General features: G+C 47.3%; 1 protein-coding gene across 1 annotated transcript in view; it reads left to right on the forward strand.

The window, feature by feature from the left end:
• Positions 1 to 5,646, forward strand: part of ccdc186 (coiled-coil domain-containing protein 186) — a 70,749-nt gene extending 65,103 nt beyond the window's left edge. The window contains exon 16 of the mRNA XM_056297306.1: positions 4,801 to 5,646. Coding sequence (XP_056153281.1) covers positions 4,801 to 4,872 — 72 coding nt within the window. The 3' untranslated portion in view covers positions 4,873 to 5,646. The remainder of the gene's footprint in view (positions 1 to 4,800) is intronic.
• Positions 5,647 to 17,717: the final 12,071 nt, after the last annotated feature.

The following is a 17,717-nucleotide window of genomic DNA, read 5'->3' on the forward strand; positions in this document are numbered from 1 at the left end:
TGGACTGTGTTGTTGGCTGTGTTTTTTTTTTTTGTGCTTTGTTCTCTCTGTTTTTGTATGTTTTTGGTGGTTATTGAGAACATTCACAGATATGTTTTGGTGGTTATTTTGGAGGTTTTTGGATATGTGTTTTTGTGTTGCACTGCTGTGGGCTGGGGGAGATGGAATTTTGTTTCTTTTGTGTACGTAGTACATCAGATGAATAAGAGTAATGGGTATTTAAATGTCACAAAAAGGAGGCAAAAAAGACACAAGGAAATAATGATAAGCTCTGGGACGGAAACCGCAGGAGGTCTTGGTAATTGAGCGGGCTCATTGAATCAGCGCCCCGTCAAACAACGACTCACACAAGACACGTGCAAGAAGAATTATTGTGAAGTTCTTGAAGTTTAAAGACCGGGAGCGAGTATTGAAGGCAGCCAGAACCAAAGGAAAAGTCCTATACAACAACGAACAAGTCCATTTCACTCCGAACCTCTCTGCTGGTGTACACAGGAAGAAGCCCAGCTATGATGAGGTGCGAAAGAAGTTGCGAGACAAGGGGATCCATGAGCACAGAATTATCTTTCTGGCGTGGCCCCTGGTGATGCATGCTGAGAGGTCTCTCACTTTCCAAACTCCGGCTGAAGTGGACAAGTTTGTCCAGTCTCTGAATAATCGAGGTGGCCCTGACGATGGAAAACTCCCATCAGGAAAGTGTAGCGGCAAAACTGATTAATCTATTTTATATCACTTCCATACAAGGAAATATGATCATCCTTTTTGTTTATCTTTTTCCATTGGCTAGGACAACATTTCTTTTCCCTTTCCATTCTTATGGCCAAAATAAATTTTCATCCTTACTGATGTGGGCAGTGGGCTTAATAGGGATTGGAAAAAGTGAAAACAATGACATTTATGTACTCAAGCAATGGACAGTTGAAATGTCATTTGCTCACAAGGGACATTCAACCCATCATGGACTTTACATGGCCAACAGCGGTATTATTTGATTCCTTTGATATTTTCTCCATCTGTCAGTGTGGGTTCCAGGCATGTGAATATTTGATGTGTCTGCTTTGACTGTTGTGTACAGGTTGCAAATATTACATAGTTCATTTTACAAACTTAGCTTTAAGAGGTTAGTTATCCATCAATCCATTACCCAAACCGCTTATCCCGCTGTCGGGGTCGCAGGGATGCTGGAACCTATCCCAGCATTCATTAAGCAGCAGGCAGGGAGACATCCTGGACAGGCTGCCAGGCCATCACACAGGGCCGACATACGCATATACTTACACATTCGTACCTAGGGATAATTTAGCATGGCTAATTCACCTGACCTACATGTGTTTTGACTGTAGGAGGAAACCCACGCAGACACGGGGAGAACGGGGAGGTTAGTTAGCATTTGGTTAAAGCAGTTAGAGCTAAAAAGAAGGGAATAACTAAAAGTGAGAGTAGCTGGTCCCTCATAGTGCATGGGCGTTTTTCCCATAATCAGTAGTTATAGAGTGGGAGAGGAGGGGGGTGGTCAAAGGATATAGGCTCCTCTGGGGATTCGAGCTGGGATTTATTTTTTTTTATCTCTATCTGTCTATCTATCTGTCTATCTATCTGTCTGTCTGTCTGTCTATCTTGTCTTTCTTTTCAACTCTTTGTCTATGGGCGTGTTTTCATCTCATCTCATCATCAGCCTCTTTTCCGGGGTCGGGTCATGATGGCAGCGAGCTAAGTAGGACACTCCAGACGTCCCTCTCCCCAGCAACGCCCTCCAGCTCCTCCTGAGGGATCCTAAGATGTTCCAAGGAACGTCCTAATCAGATGCCCGAACCATCTCAATTGGTACCTTTTGAAGCAAAGGAGCAGCGGCTCTACTCTGAGCTCCCTGCGGATGTCCGAGCTCCTCACCCTATCTCTAAGGCTGAGCCCAGACACCCTACGGAGGAAACTCACTTCAGCCACTTTTATCCGCGATCTCACCCTTTCGGTCACTACACAAAGCTCTTGACCATAGGTGAGGGTTGGAACGAAGACTGACTGGTAAATTGAGAGCTTTTCCTTCCAGCTCAGCTCCCTCCTCACCACAACGGTCCGGTACAACATCCGCATTACTGCTGATGCTGCACCAATCCGCCTGTCAATCTCCTGCTCCATCCTACCCTCACTTGTGAACAAGACCCCGAGATACTTGAACTCCTTCACTTGAGGCAACAACTCATCCCCAACCCGGAGGGAGCAATTTTCCGTAGAGAACCATGGCCTCAGACTTGACTCTCATCCCGGCCATTTCACACTCAGCTGCAAACCGCCCCAGTGTGCACTGGAAGTCGCATTGTGATGAAGCCAACAAAACCACATCATCAGAGATGCAATTCTGAGGTTCCCAAAACGGACACCTCTCACCTTGGCTGGACCTTGAGATCCTGTCCATGAATATCACAAACATTTTTTTTTTAAAATGCGGTTTATAAACAGGTAACGATCACTTGGATCAGGTAAATGATCTTTTTTGAACCGAAATTTGACGACTTTTCCTAGAGTGACCCCAACATTAGAAAAAGTGAAACATTGTTTCTGTTCATATTTCCATGAAGGCTGTACACCACTAGGGTACTAAGATTGTCTCAGGGTCATGTTTGACCCTAAGACATGTGAGGGTCATGTGACCCTATAAATTCGAGTGGTGTCCACTGATTAAATGCTGTCTTTCTGCACCGTGAAGAGGGAAAACCCAGATAGTCACACAGTTTGCGATGAATGACAGCTTGTTTCTTCATGGAAAATAGATTTGGGGTTTAAAATGAAAGTAAGTTGCTTTAATTTAGAGGTTTAATGAAGGCGGGTCATAAATGACCCTTAAGACAAGGGCAAGTATACACAATGTGTGGACAAACACAAGGGTTAAATAAAGATACAGTCATTTATTTTCTACTCAGTTGAATAGTGTGTTTTTATGCAAATAACCACTATAGAGGACAATAATAAAGTAAAAAGAGAACATTTAGAATTTGTACTGACTCTGGCTCGGTTCCAGGGCAGTGGCTGGAGCCCTGGTGGAATGATTGTGGGACCAGATGTGGTAGTTGCTACATCTGGATCCTGCATCTCAGAAAGTGTTGACATCCATGAAATTTGTTTTGACTTTTCATGTTTGTTATAACGTTCACTTCATCTCGAAGATTAAAAACAGGAAATTCAAAAATTATTTTTTCCCACATCTTGGGAGTTTGGGGGTGTGAAGCCAGGCCAGTGAGAGGACGGTATAATAAAAAACACGGGTCTTACAGATGCAAAGGCGCCCTTCCTTGCCTAAGCAAACAAAAAAGGCAACCAAGTTGTGCATTAATCCCTTAATATTAATTAATTAATTAATCTCGAGGTAGACTTATTAAACCCAAACAAGCTCTATTTTAATTGGGGTTTTTTTCTTGCCATTACCCGTCTTCCTTTGAGACTGGTTCATTCACTCATGCTACTTTTTATCCCAGATATTTCAAGTGGAGCAGAGTAGATCATCAGAGCAGGTGGTTAAATCTTTAACATTTAAGATGAACTCTGATCAAATCTGCCCTGATGTTCGTTTTCCACTCTGAAATATAAAGTGGATATTTCTCCATCATCCTTCGTCCTGTAGCTTAAAGGTGCTACATATCAAACCTGCATCCACCCTTGGCATTCTTGGCTGGTTGGTTGGAATATTGGTTTTTACAGTATAGAGATATTTTATTAACAATAGTAACGTATTCAGCTTGGTAAGGAGCTATTTCTTAGATCTGCCGAGTGACCTGAATCCTGCTAACTCTAGCTAGCTCACATGCATGTTAGTGCATGTGAGATCCGCTGACATGCACTCGCGGCCATGCCGGCTTCCAAAACAAGGAACGGAGAAATGCGGATTACAACACCGGATTACTGAACTGAGGGAGTGTGACTTCATTCAAGAATCAGGAAAAATTTATTGTCATTTCTATCATGTACTTGCGTACACAAAAGAAACAAAATTGCATTTCACCCAGCCCACAGCAGTGCGACACAAAAGATAAAAACACATATCCAACATTCGCAAAAACGACACCACCAAAAACAGAGAGAACAAAGTAGTCTCTGTTTTTGTATGTTGTAACTGCTAGCCCATGCTGGTCTGCATGGGCTAGCAGTTAGCTTAGCCTGCCCTGCTTCCACGTCCTGTCAGGCCGCCCTCGGTGCTTCCTCCTCAGGCGCAGCTCCAGGCAGGGGCCATGGTTCTTTGGCCCACCGGACGCAACAGACCAGGCTCCCTCAGCCAATCCAACGCCAGCTCTCCCAGCCAGACACCTTCGACACACCTCTCCGCACTCCACACGACGACACAGACACAGACAAAAACACTGCACAGTTGACACTAGGCGAGGCCGCTGCCAGACCGCCTCAGTTTTTCCTCTCGGGTGCAGCTCCGAGCAGGGCCGTGGTGGCTGGGCCCACAGGACACAGCAGACCAAGCTCTCTCAGCCGAAAATTCATTCGGAAAATCTCCTTCTCTGCTCAGGATGCCATTACTCCACCTTCTCTCTACATAGCAAATAGTTATCTTGCACATAGTAGCACCTTTAAAGGGGGTTTCATAAATGGTCATTTAAAGTGGAGACTGTCTGGCCACTTGGAAGAAAGTAATGCTATTGCCACTTTATTTAAATGGGAAAAGTGAGTGAGATATGGGAATGGAGCAGGGACTGACAGCCAACGCTGGCTGGATCGAGGTTCTTTTAAGGCCTGCTTCTCTGCCCCTCGGTTGAATAATATACAGGCTGCTGACTTCCAGTGTGTCTCTTGTGTTTGCAGGAGAACCTCCAGACTCTGGGAGCAGAAATCGAGAGACTTATAAAACAGCAGAGAGATCCTGATGACGGCTAAGGAGGAACTGACCCAATCAAGTCAAAGGAGGGATAAAGTGAAGGACCAAGAGAACTGTCTTTAGTAGACTCCAACCTGCAATTTTTGGTTGATAGGAAAACTTAAGAAGATATACACACACACACACACACACTCATGAAGGAGCAATTTGAATGTTTAAATCAGCAGTAGCACCTCAGGTAGTAACGGAGAGCCCCTTGAACTATGTTTGTTTCTGCCTCAAAGGGGATAGATTTACTTTACTTGAACTGTCGCGCATCCATCCTCACTGATCCACTTCTTCTTCTTTCCGAACTGGGCATGTTGGCCCTCACTTGTTGGCTGGCCAGTGCCCATCTCTCCCCTCAGCTGTATCCATGTAAACCCTCTGACACCAGTGCTTAAAGCATCAGTACGTGCTTGCCTTTATAACCAGTAGTAGAATGCACACTACAGCACCTGCAGGAGGTGGCCAACATTACACCAGTCTGTTTGCCATGGGTTTGCCGATAAGATCCGTTCCATTAAGAGGAAAGAAGGTCAGTGTTCCAGTACTTTTTGTATGTAAGTTATCGAGGCTTTCAGCAACCCACAGTTCTCGCAAACTGCAGTATTTATTACTCAAAGCAGCCAAAGCTCATTGCCTAGCTGGTCTTGGATCAGTGCTCTCACTGTTTCTATCCCACTGCAAATTCACCACATATAGCCCCTTTTTTTGTGCATATTTTTCCCCTTTTTCTCCCCAATTGTATCCGGCCAATTACCCCACTCTTCTGAGCCGTCCCGGTCGCTGTTCCACGGTCTCTGCTTCACCCCCTCTGCTGATCCGGGGAGGGCTGCAGACTACCACATGCCTTCTCCGATACATGTGGAGTCACCAGCTGCTTCTTTGCACCTGACAGTGAGGAGTTTCACCAGGGGGACGTAGCGCATGGCAGGATCACGCTATTCACCCCAGTTCCCCCCCCAAACAGGCGTCCCGGCCGACCAGAGGAGGCACTAGTGCAGCGATTAGGACACATACCCACGTCCAGCTTCCCACCCGCAGACATGGCCTGTAGGGATGCCCAACCAAGCCGGAGGCAACACGGGGATTCAAACCAATGATCCCTGTGTTGATAGGCAACGGAATAGACTGCCACGCTACCCGGACGCCCCTCACCACATGTATATCTGAGTGCCCCATACATCCAGTGGAGTTTACAGCACCCAGTCTGAGCAGTGAAACTTAAAGACTGAAATGTTCATCCAACGCCCGGCTGCCCCGTGAGGCGTGTGGCGTGCCGCCAGAGCATCTTTTACCCTCCGCTGCTCTGCAGCACACTTAGGACTAGCCTGCAGAGCAAGCAGCCTCAGCATCAGCGGACCGGTTCCGAAACCCAGCGGTGTGACTGCTGTGTAAGACTTGGGCAAGTAAGCAGACCGTATCGTGGAAGGAAAAGACACAACTGTCAAACAGCACTATGTAGAAGCACTCTTCTTCAGGTTGTGTGGAACTGAAGAAAACCAATGTTAAATATGTAAGAGTACGAGCTTGGGATGTAGGGCTGGTGTTTGATTTGGTCCATTTGAATGTGATTTTAATTTATTTTGCCTCGTGTAAAATGTAATTATTTTAAGATGTCTTCGGTTTATATTTTCACAGCTTGGAATCACGTCACTTCCTTTTTTTTTTTGTTTATTTTTGTCAGCACGTTTAATGATTTCTTTAGGATGTTGTTCTACTTTGTTCTATTCTAGAAGGATCTTTACCCAGGTGCCAGGTTATTTTGAAAAGAAGGCTTTGTTGTGGTTTTCCCAGTACACAGTGATCACATCTACTAATGCCCCTTTTCCACCACATGGTACTGGCTCCACTCCACTGGACTCGCTTCTGTGTCGTTTTCCGTCACCGTAACAGTGCCCCCTCGGTGTAGCTGGTCGTCATTGCAACGCCTGGTTTTCAGTTTCAAAATGTACTTTGAAGATAACTCCGCTTCGACTGCTTCGGCATTTAAACATGCCGGGTGATGTCCCATGCACGCATCGATGACGCAGTGACGCGTTTCTCTGACCAATCAGAGGGCTGCATTGAGTCTGGTACCCACTCCAGTTTTTTTTTTTTTTTGTCAATTTTCCCCCTTTTTCTCCCCAACTGTATATTACCAACTACCCTGCTCATTTTGAGCCGTCCCGGTCGCTGCTCCACCCACTCTGCCGATCCGGGGGGAGGGGGGTGCCCCGACTGACCAGAGGAGGCGCTAGTGCAGCGACCAGGACAAATACCTGCATCCGACTTCCCACCCACAGACACGGCCAATTGTGTCTGCAGGGACGCCCGACCAAGCCGGAGGTAACACGGGGATTCGACTCAGCGATCCCGTGATGGCAGGTAGCGGATTAGACCACTACGCTACCCAGACGCCCCTCCAGTTGTTTTGGAACCTCGACAAAGGTGGTACCAGAAAAATGGTAACAGTTACCAAAATGCCAGTACTTTCCAGTAATGGAAAACAAAAAAGGGCGAGTCGAGTCGGGCCGGTACCACGTAGTGAAAAGGGGGCATAACTAAAAAGCCGGTGTTGCCCCATTTATCAGCACCAAGTACAACCTTTCCCATCACACTCCGACATCTGAACATGTTCGCACTCCTGCAACGGACTCTTTGGCATTATTTGTTTCAAACAATGCTAACTGCTAATTGCTAACTTTAACCCCTTTTTCTGAAGAATGTGCCAAGTGTCCTGAGAAAAAACATACAACTTAAAACTGAAGATGTGAAAGTATTTCTGTCAGCCTAGTCTTTCAGAATATTGTCCTGAAGTCCGCATTATGAAGTAAAAGCGGTGTAACGGGAAGGGAGGAAGGTGAGGCCCCGCTGCTCTGCCTCGCTAACAGTAGCTCGGCCTTTAGAGGAGGAACCAACCAAAAGTAGCCGGGAAGAAAGTGCAATGCTGTTTGTTTCACTGACTTGTGTTTTGTAGTCTTTTATTGTGGATGTGTTTGTGCTGCAGTCATGTGGGGGTCCAACATGGATGTGTTTGTGTTGGAGTCATGTGGGGGTCCAACATGGATGTGTTTGTGCAGCAGTCATGTGGGGGTCCAACATGGATGCGTTTGTGCTGCAGTCATGTGGGGGTCCAACATGGATGTGTTTGTGCAGCAGTCATGTGGGGGTCCAACATGGATGTGTTTGTGCTGCAGTCATGTGGGGGTCCAACATGGATGCGTTTGTGCTGCAGTCATGTGGGGGTCCAACATGGATGTGTTTGTGCAGCAGTCATGTGGGGGTCCAACATGGATGTGTTTGTGCAGCAGTCATGTGGGGGTCCAACATGGATGCGTTTGTGCTGCAGTCATGTGGGGGTCCAACATGGATGTGTTTGTGCTGCAGTCATGTGGGGGTCCAACATGGATGTGTTTGTGCAGCAGTCATGTGGGGGTCCAACATGGATGTGTTTGTGCAGCAGTCATGTGGGGGTCCAACATGGATGTGTTTGTGCTGCAGTCATGTGGGGGTCCAACATGAATGTGTTTGTGCAGCGGTCATGTGGGGGTCCAACATGAATGTGTTTGTGCAGCGGTCATGTGGGGGTCCAACATGGCTGCTGGTTTATGCTTCACTTGTGCAGCTTAGAATTGTCCAGATGTGCTACGTAGGCATGCATGGCTGTGTGTGTTCAATTCTCATCTGCTCCACCCTTCGCTGTCAGGCTGAGGGTTTACTGGGTCGACCCTGGACTTGGTTGGGGGTCCGGGGGGCTAAATGATTTCATTTAGACTGGAGTGTCATGGCCACACTCACACATGATAACAGACACACCTGCAGTTTACTGCATCAGAGCAACACTGCTGCACACAATAACATGATGCTCTCCCAAGCAATGCTGCCTAGTCCATATTCTCTCTCTGTCTCTCTGTCTGTCTCTCTCTCCCTCCCTCTTGCTCTCCCTCCCTCTGTCTCCCTCTCTCTCTCTTGCTCATTCTCTCTCCCACCCCCTCTCTCTGTCTCTCTGAAGGACACAAGCAAAGAGCTGAAGACATTGATGGCAGTTTGTTGTTCTTTATCTTGCGGTTGTAGAGGTTGTCATGCAGGACAGGCTTTCCCCTCCTTTTGTCCAACTTGCGGCTGGCTTTTATGGGTCACCCATGGTTGCAGGCTGATTCCTCCCCCGTTCCGGTCAGGTCATGTTTTCCCTGCCCGCACATTAAGGTGAAAGCTTCCAGCATTGAGGCCATGATGTCCTGCAAGCCTACCTTGCAGGGCTGCTATCATGTGATTCAGTCCTTCTTCCCGATCACAAGACTAGATCCTGACCCGACAGCAGTTCACACCTGGAGGAGACTACCGCTTCACCTGCAGCCTAGTGTCCTTTCATGTGGTAGGTTGACTTCTCAATAAAGTAAATTAAGTATTTCGAGCCAATATGCTGACGAGACTGATGAATATAGTGGTGATTTTTTCTCTGAGTACAACTGGTTTTACACAGCAAACGGTGGGGTGATCCAGTATGTAGGCTTAAGCAGCCAACGAGACACACCGAGGTTTGTTTTCTGCCCGTCAGCCGTTTACTTCAGTGTTTCAGGACAAACTAATCCCGATGATTACAAGTGGAATGACTGAAGTTGACTAATTACACAAGGGATGCATCCAGTGGGCCAGCTGCTTCATTACAGAGGGGGCCTTTTTTCTGTTTCGGGGGCAGCAGCTGCACAACCCCGACCTATGCAACCGGCTGCATGGGACGTCCTCTGTCGCCCGTGTCTTCTGTGAAGCAGAACTCAGTTCGGTCAACGTGTCATCTGTAAGGGGGGGAAATACTGGTGTGACGCAAGACTTTTCCCCTCCCCGCAGCCTCCAACAGATGCTAGAAGGCCATCTGGTGCCAGTGGACGTGGACAGGAAGTTGTGCCGTGCTGTCCATGTTCATGAGAGACATGCTGCCTGCCTGCCCGGTGTGTTTGTGAGTGAAGCTCGTCAAGGTGATTGTGAGCTGATTGCGTCTTGTGTCAGTTTCTCCTCCTTTCCAGCGACCCCCCCCCCCCGCCCTGCTCTTTTTGTGCCAGTCAGACGATGACGTCCATCTGTAGATATCCTGTGTAAAGTGATCAGGTTTTTAAGAATCGTGCTGAATCTGGGTTACGTTTGTATATATGGTGTCTCCAGCCAATAAAGAGAGATGAGCCTCCTATTTTTCTGGATCATTCCCCGGTGGTCTCGCATCAGTTATTGACTTTACACCCAGCGTTCCCATCTGCGGCGCCCCGCGGTGTGTAAAACAGGTCAGTCGTGCACACGCAAACCCTTGGCTCACCAGCTGACGCACACACGTACAGATGTGCAACACCGAGAATGTGATGGGCCTCGAACAGCGGCCGTCCGCGTGCACACACATCTGCATTTTAGGTGGCCGCACAAACTATTCACGGATCCCGTGGCATGTTGTGTTTGTGTTTCAGCACGGCCGAAATGTAAGAGTCGCTGCCTGCTGACCCGTTGTGGGCCGAGGTGTGTGTCAGAGAGGGATCCACCTTCTGAGCCATGAAGGGACACGGGTAGGACGAGTACACATCTAGAATACGATGGACACCGCCTCCTCAAGCTTAGCTTAATGGAAGGTATACCTGCCGCGTTTTGAAGTTACGATTTTTTTGTATCATTATTAATTATATTATTAATTATTTAATGATTTAATTAATTATGTAAATATAAATAACTAAATAATTCTGTTATGGTTTTTTTTTTCTAATTTAAATGTGGAGTTAAGTTGCCAGGGAAGAAGAGGGGAGGGGCCAGGGAGGAGGCTTACTGCAGATGTAAATAGGGTGAATACGGGTGAAGCAAACTCGTCTCGGCGTATCTCAGACGCGTCAGACAGCTGTGCCGTCTTGCAGAACTGAGGCTGGTGAGGCTTTCAGAATATTCCGGTGCGAAAGCCTCTAGTTGAAGCTTTTAACTGCTTCATGCCGACGCTACCAGCTGTGCTTTTGACTTCTGAACCTGTGACGCGCTCTTTACGTCCCGTCTATGAGATCTGAGAGCTGGTCAGCCTTTCAGCTTCCTGCCAGTGTTTTCCTCGTGTCTTTGTTTGCACACAACACTCGGCTCAGCTCTGCTTTGTGTGTCGTGTGAAGGCGTCACGTGTGAGCTGACGGCGTGTCCTAAAGCTGATGCTCACCTCTCTTACACAGTAAGTCCATCCGTCCATCCAGTAGCCGAACCGCTTATCCTGCTCTCAGGGTCGCGGGGAGGCAGGCTGGAGCCTATCCCAGCAGTCACTGGACGGCAGGCGGGGAGACACCCTGGACAGGCCGCCAGGCCGTCACCAGGCCATGACCGTCCATGGTTGTGATAAGATGCAGTTCTCACCGCAGAAGCAGCGCGTAGCTGAAATCCTCTGCTTTGCATATACGTTGCACTCAGATGTCAAGATCAGCATCAGGGTCCATGTCTCTGGCTTGGATGCTGGGACTCGTAAGAACGAATTTAAGCAAAATGTGACCACAAGGTTCCAATAGAGGACGCCGGCGTGTTCACAGCAGGTCGCTGCACCGCTGTCCCTCGTCGCAGGCGGCACTCAAACAGCATTTTATGACTTTTAGGAGCAACGTTGTAAAAATACGTGATCAAAAAAAGCTTTTTCAGCTATTGCCTCTGCCGCCGCCTGTCCCATCTAGCAAGCTTCTTCTGTCAACCTCCAGTTTAACAATGTTGTTGAACTGAAACTATGCTGGCGTGACCAAGCAGCATCCTGATGTCACCAGGCAAGGAGTCTATAAACGTGTTTTGTCATCAGTTGCCTTCAGGGGTGGTGTTTTAACGCTGACAGAGAACACGTGTCCGCGTACAAGTGGAGCGGTGCAGCCGTGGCCTCGCCATCCGCCCTGCAGCCCGGAGGACTTCTGCTTCCTACAACCTGCTAGTCAAGAGACTGAGGCGTGCACGTCCGACCCGATAAAGCCACCGTGGCTGATAATAATGAACTTTATTCACATAGTACAGCTCATACAGGAAGTCCTCTGGAGTTCTGAGAATGCAGTCAGAATTCTGACTGTATTCTCAGAACTCCATAAATCCGCCACACGCTGCCAAGCCCCTCTCGTTCATCTGGCTATGGACAAATAATGATGTTTGTAGAATAATGATCAAGTTAAAGGTTATGCAGCTGAGTGGATAAGAGGCCTTTTTAATCAAGAGCAAAATTAAAAGCTGTGTTTTAAGCCTTAGTTTGTACACCAGCTGAACTGGCCTGTCTAATATGTGTAGGTGCTGTCATGTAGTCTACAGTTCAGGGACACTGTTAAGGAAGTTGTGCAAGACGTGGGAATGTAAGGAACCTGCGATGTAGGCTGGTCCTAAACCACGTGTTGCCTTTCACATTTAAATAAGGACTTGCTTAACATAAACATTAAAAGATGCCTAGCATGTAGTTTTAGGTGGGGAAACACAGCAGGTGGATCATAAAACATGAGATCTTTACAAATCTGTCTCGAAAAATGTCAAGTACCCCCCTCACTAAATCCATTGTTTCCCTGAACCAAGTTTTCCCAGAAGACGGACCATATTTCAATAAGTGTTGACCTACTGCCAACTCCATGAACACACACACACACACACACACACACACACACAGCTGAACCCGCCGCATGTGTTACTGCTCGTGTGAAAGGAGCAGCAGTCATCTCCTTGATGGAGCGGAAAGTGCTGCTTGGCTGCATGGAGAGCCCGTCGGCCTTGCTCGGTGTCCTCCTGCTCCCCTGATGTCAGCTGGAATCAGGGACGTTTTATTTGTGATTTCATCTTATCTACTACGTACACAAAAGAAACAACATTCAGTTTCCCCCAGACCAAAGACCAAAACGCATATCCAAAAACCTCCAAAAACACCACCACCAAAAAACGGAGAACAAAGCAAAAACACAAACAGCCAACAACGCAGTCCACCCAGTGCAACACAGTCCAAAAACTCCACCTTCCAAAAACTCCACCGTCCAGAGAAGGAACACCAGCCAGGATGACTGTCGGAACTGCCGGTCTGCATGAGCTAGCAGTTAGCTTAGCCTGCCCCGCTTCCACGTCCTGTCAGACCTCCCGCGCTGTTTCCTATTCGGGCGCAGCTCCAGGCAGGGCCGTGGTCCTTGGGCCCATCGGATGCAGCAGACCAGGTTCCCTCAGCCGATCCAATGCCAGCTCTCCCACCCAGACACCTTCGACACACCTCCCCTGCACTCCACACAACGACACAAATGCATACACAGACAAACACTGCACAGTCGACGCTAGCTGAGGCTGCCGCCAGACCGCCTCGGTGTTCCCTGTCGGGCAGGGCCATGGGCTAGCACTTAGCTTAACCTGCCCCGTGAGGTGCTTAGCTCAGTTCCATTCACTCCAGGAGAAAACTTGTGCCTGCTAGAAGAATACAACAGTTTCACTGACATTTTGTGAGGGAACTTGACCACCACAGGTGACTGTAGCAGTGTCTCTAAAGGTGTCCAGAAACTCTTTCCCCTGTCATGCTCACTCTGTAAGACTGGTAGCAGCCCACGAATGATGAGCCATGTTTTCCTCTTCTTCTTTTTTTGGTCAGTTATCAGTAATTGTCAGCATGACTGTTACCACGGAAACACAGCTCAGCTCTGAGCTAGCCTGACGGTATGCTAACGTTTTAGCGCTAATATTAGTCAGTCTTTATTTTTGTGCAACGTTCTAACTCACTAGACCAGTTTGAGCAAAACTAAGACTGGTCTAACTCTATAAACCAGTGTAAAACACTTTTGTGCATTTGTGCCGCCTATCCTCTCTGGTGATGCAAAACCAGTTACAGTGCCATTGCCTGTGTAATGCTTGAGATTTTTGGCGGGAATGTCGCCACAAACACACATTTTTATTTCTCCAGATTACTGCCAATGCAAGGGCTTTCAACCAGTGGCCGATAGGCTTGGTTTGTTGACACCATCAATACTGACATTCCCGTAAGAAACCCATGACGACCCTGTTTGAAATGAGGACTGTCTTTCGTCTTTGGCTTGGGGCTGTCTGTACATCTTTTACAAGGTTTCATATAACGCACGCCAACAATTTTACCAAGAAAGTAATCGCAGTTGAAGAAGGATAAAAAAAAGTCTGAGCTCAACTTTGTTTGCTGCTACATGCAGACAAATCAAGTAAAACGTCCATCTGTGGTTTTATACCGGTTCCACCTTGTGTTAACTAGCTGGCCCTGATGATGTGGGTTTTAACTATTTTACCACAACTACCATCACCAAAGACAATGTCTTTAGACGAGGAGTGTAAGACCTGAACAGTTGGATGTTAAAATTACCTTTACATCAAATTCAAAGCAACATAGGGGCATCCGAGTGACGTGGCGGTCTATTCCGTTGCCTACCAACACGGGGATCGCCGGTTCGACTCCCCATCTTAACCTCCGGCTTGGTCGGGCGTCCCTACAGACACAGCTGGCCGTGTATGCAGTTGGGAAGCCGGATGTGGGTAATGTGTCCTGATTGCGGCACTAGGGTGAACTGGGGGGAATAGTGTGATCCTCCCCCGCGCTACGTCCCCCTGGTGAAACTCCTCGCTGTCAGGTGAAAAGAGTTGGCTGGCGACTCCACATGTATCAGAGGAGGCATGTGGTAGTCTGCAGCCCTCCTCGGATCGGCAGAGGGGGTGGAGCAGCGACCAGGACGGCTCAGAGAGTGGAGTAATTGGCTAAGTACAACTGGGGAGAAAAAGGGAGGGGAGGGGGAACATCTGACTAGGCAAGGCCTGCTTAGCAGATCACCTACCAGCAAACGCAGGATGAATGATATTGTATTCGTGCCTTGGTTTTAAAAATTCAAATTAGTATCAGTCACTTAAACTCTGCTACCAAGCTTTGTTTTAGCCGATGATGCACACTGGTGTCATGGCACAATAGAAGCGAATGATGCTTGACCTTGAACTCACTAAACCCTACAGCTAAGCACATGAGCCTCATACAGAGCTCCGCTTTGCACCAAAATAAAGCTCTTGTTGCCCTGCTAGCCCACGCCTGGAATTCAGCGCATGACAGAGATAGAAGTGTTGAAATGTTCCATCCTTTCTCTCATAGCCAACTGAACAATTGTCTTTCAGAAACATAAGTTATGTTATCTATATATATATATATATATATATATATATATATATATATATATATATATAGTATATAATGTATATCATTCCAAAGATGTTCTCAAAGCAGCCAAGTAAAGGTCGGTTGGGGGGGGGGCTGGGGGAATAGCGTGATCCTCCCACGCGCTACATCCCCCTAGTGAAACTCCTCACTTTCAGGTGAAAAGAAGCGGCTGGTGACTCCACGTGTATCAGAGGAGGCATGTGGTAGTCTGCAGCCCTCCCCGTGACCGGGAAGGCTTGGACGAGTGGTGTAATTGGCCAGATACAATTGGGAGAAAAACAGGGGAAAAAAATCTGAAAGAACAGAGCAGGTCCACATGCAGCAGGCAGGGATGCCTATTGACGCCTTAAATATTCTGCTGACCTCGGGGACATTTCCCATCTCCTCCCCACTTTCCCATTGACACCGCAACATGACCACATCAAGTATTGAATCCAAGCTGGTAGTTAATAAGTCTACTGCTGAAAGGTTCACTCGTAAGAGCTTCGGCTCAGAGGACCAGGCTGGAATCCATAGACCACTGGCCCTTTGACTCAGCAGAGAGGACATACGCTCTGTCATGTGTGTAGAGATCACAAATTCCCTCTCTCCTTGTCAGTCAGTTTTTATCCCTAATGATCCCTCCAACTATAGCATTCCTCCATCTTATCACAGGAAAAATAAATGATATTTGAATGTAAATTCGTTTTAACCCTGAATATCATTACATTCATATCCCGGTTTCGTACTAGTGTAACTCCGTCTCAATCAACCTGTCATCAGAGTCAGCCATTCTGTTTTTTATTATTGTGTGTCAATTGCTCATGCACAAAAATAGAATCCTTCTGTCAGAAATATTAATGGAGCCATCTGTTCCATCATTATTAGTGGCATAAGCCTCTTATCATTCAAACTTCTCAAAGGAAAGGTTTGATTCCGTGCCCAGGCCCAGCTGAGTGCCAACACACCTTGCATGGCAGGCATGTCACAGTTCCTTTAAGCAGGATGGATTCACCTTTTGAACAGGTAGATGTTTTTTTTCATGGCGCAGCAGAAAATAAAGGTATGAGAAGGAATGAGAGTCAGTTTCTATTTGTGCAGTCCCTCGTTTTCAAGAAACCACATTGTTGCCGTAATGCACGATCAAAAATTCTTCTTCCATTGCGTCTAGTTTTAGAAGAGTTTGTGCTGAATAAAAGGCTTCTGAGCAGCCAATTTGGACCAGGGGAGGCTGAGAATGAGCAAACACAAGGCTCTGCAAAAATGGGGAAATGAGACAGTATAGAAATAATGCCAGTTACTAAGTGGACAGTGTTATTTACAACAAATGGTGGTACCTTTAAAGTGCCAATTACAGCATCCATTTACAAAATATACAATACGTCTCCATTAGGACACAGAAGCCATGATTGACACTTTCTTGACCCTTCTCCCAACGACCTATGAACTCGCGCAAGACTGTGAAAGGCAGCATAGAATGATTGGTCGGGGTCGTGCTTGTAGTGTTGCCAGTCTCCCGACCAGGACACAGCAATGGTTTATGGCACTATGACTGCCAAATCTGACATGGTGACCATCATGGAAGACAAACATGTTGTGTAGTCTGATCCCGGCTTTACTCATTGTCTGGAAAGAACAAAACCTACATGTTCAATATGTACGGGGTACCCCAGTCTTACGTAGTCCCTTCCCAAAGACAAGACACTACTGCAGTTAGCGGTGTATTCATCCCTGTGTACTAGTAACGCTGGGGCGGTTGAAATCTGCTTGGGTTTACAAGTTGGAAGTCCAATATGAGCGGCATTCCTTTGCGTTTTTTCCTAGTAGGATGGTGGGAATTCTGACTTTCCGAGTTGCCTGGAACGCAACATAAGAGTCTGGCATCACAGGAGGAGAAAATGTCCTGCTTGACAGAAAAAGGAAAAAAGAAAATGGAAGGAGACACCACCCGGCACAGCACAACCAAACAAAGCAAAATAAAACAAATAAGATAAAATAAAAAACAACAACAAAAAAACAAATGTTTTTATTTGTAACATGTTTAAGAGGATATAAACCTGCTCTCATTACTCACACTCATCACGTACACACAGAATACTACATGCACACCATAAAGTAGTCTTATGTTGTTCACCTAACCCCCAATGTTGTTTCCTAAACCCTCTTGACGCCCAGCCTTTGTACAAGATGGCCCCCAACCCACCGACTCCACAAGCTCCAATGACCAGAGAATTTCTTGGCTGGAAAACAACCTAGCGTGGTGCAAAGCATCATCTGTCAGTGAGGACAGAATACAGGGAGGATCACGTATGAAATGGGGTAAAATACAGTGATTCACACTTGTAATGTCCATAAGCAATTCTGAGAGATCCAGATAAGCAAAGAAGGAAGCCCGATGGTGCCGTGGAGAATTGGGGGAGGGGGGGTCAGGCAAAAGGCCAGGGTCAGGTTACCAGGGCTATGGTAGTGCAGAGACCTGGGATGTGTTGCAATGTGTTGTGGCTGGAAGCATTCCCAATGCACTGAGCAAATCTCAGAGGTCTGTGAGCCTTGCGCTGTGACATTTCCAGCTAGAACCTCTGAAGGTATTTCAAGAGGAGGTGGTGGTGCAGTGTTGTCAGGAAGCTGTGACGCTGCAGCTGGGGCTGCATGGGGACCAGGGCATGGCAGAGACGGTGGGCTGCATGATGTTACACCGGCATCCTGGAGGAGGCTAACATTCCCGCTATCACTGCTACCATTGCCCAA

This window comes from Lampris incognitus, chromosome 17 (genome assembly GCF_029633865.1).
Source record: "Lampris incognitus isolate fLamInc1 chromosome 17, fLamInc1.hap2, whole genome shotgun sequence".
Classification (NCBI taxonomy): Eukaryota; Metazoa; Chordata; class Actinopteri; order Lampriformes; family Lampridae; genus Lampris; species Lampris incognitus.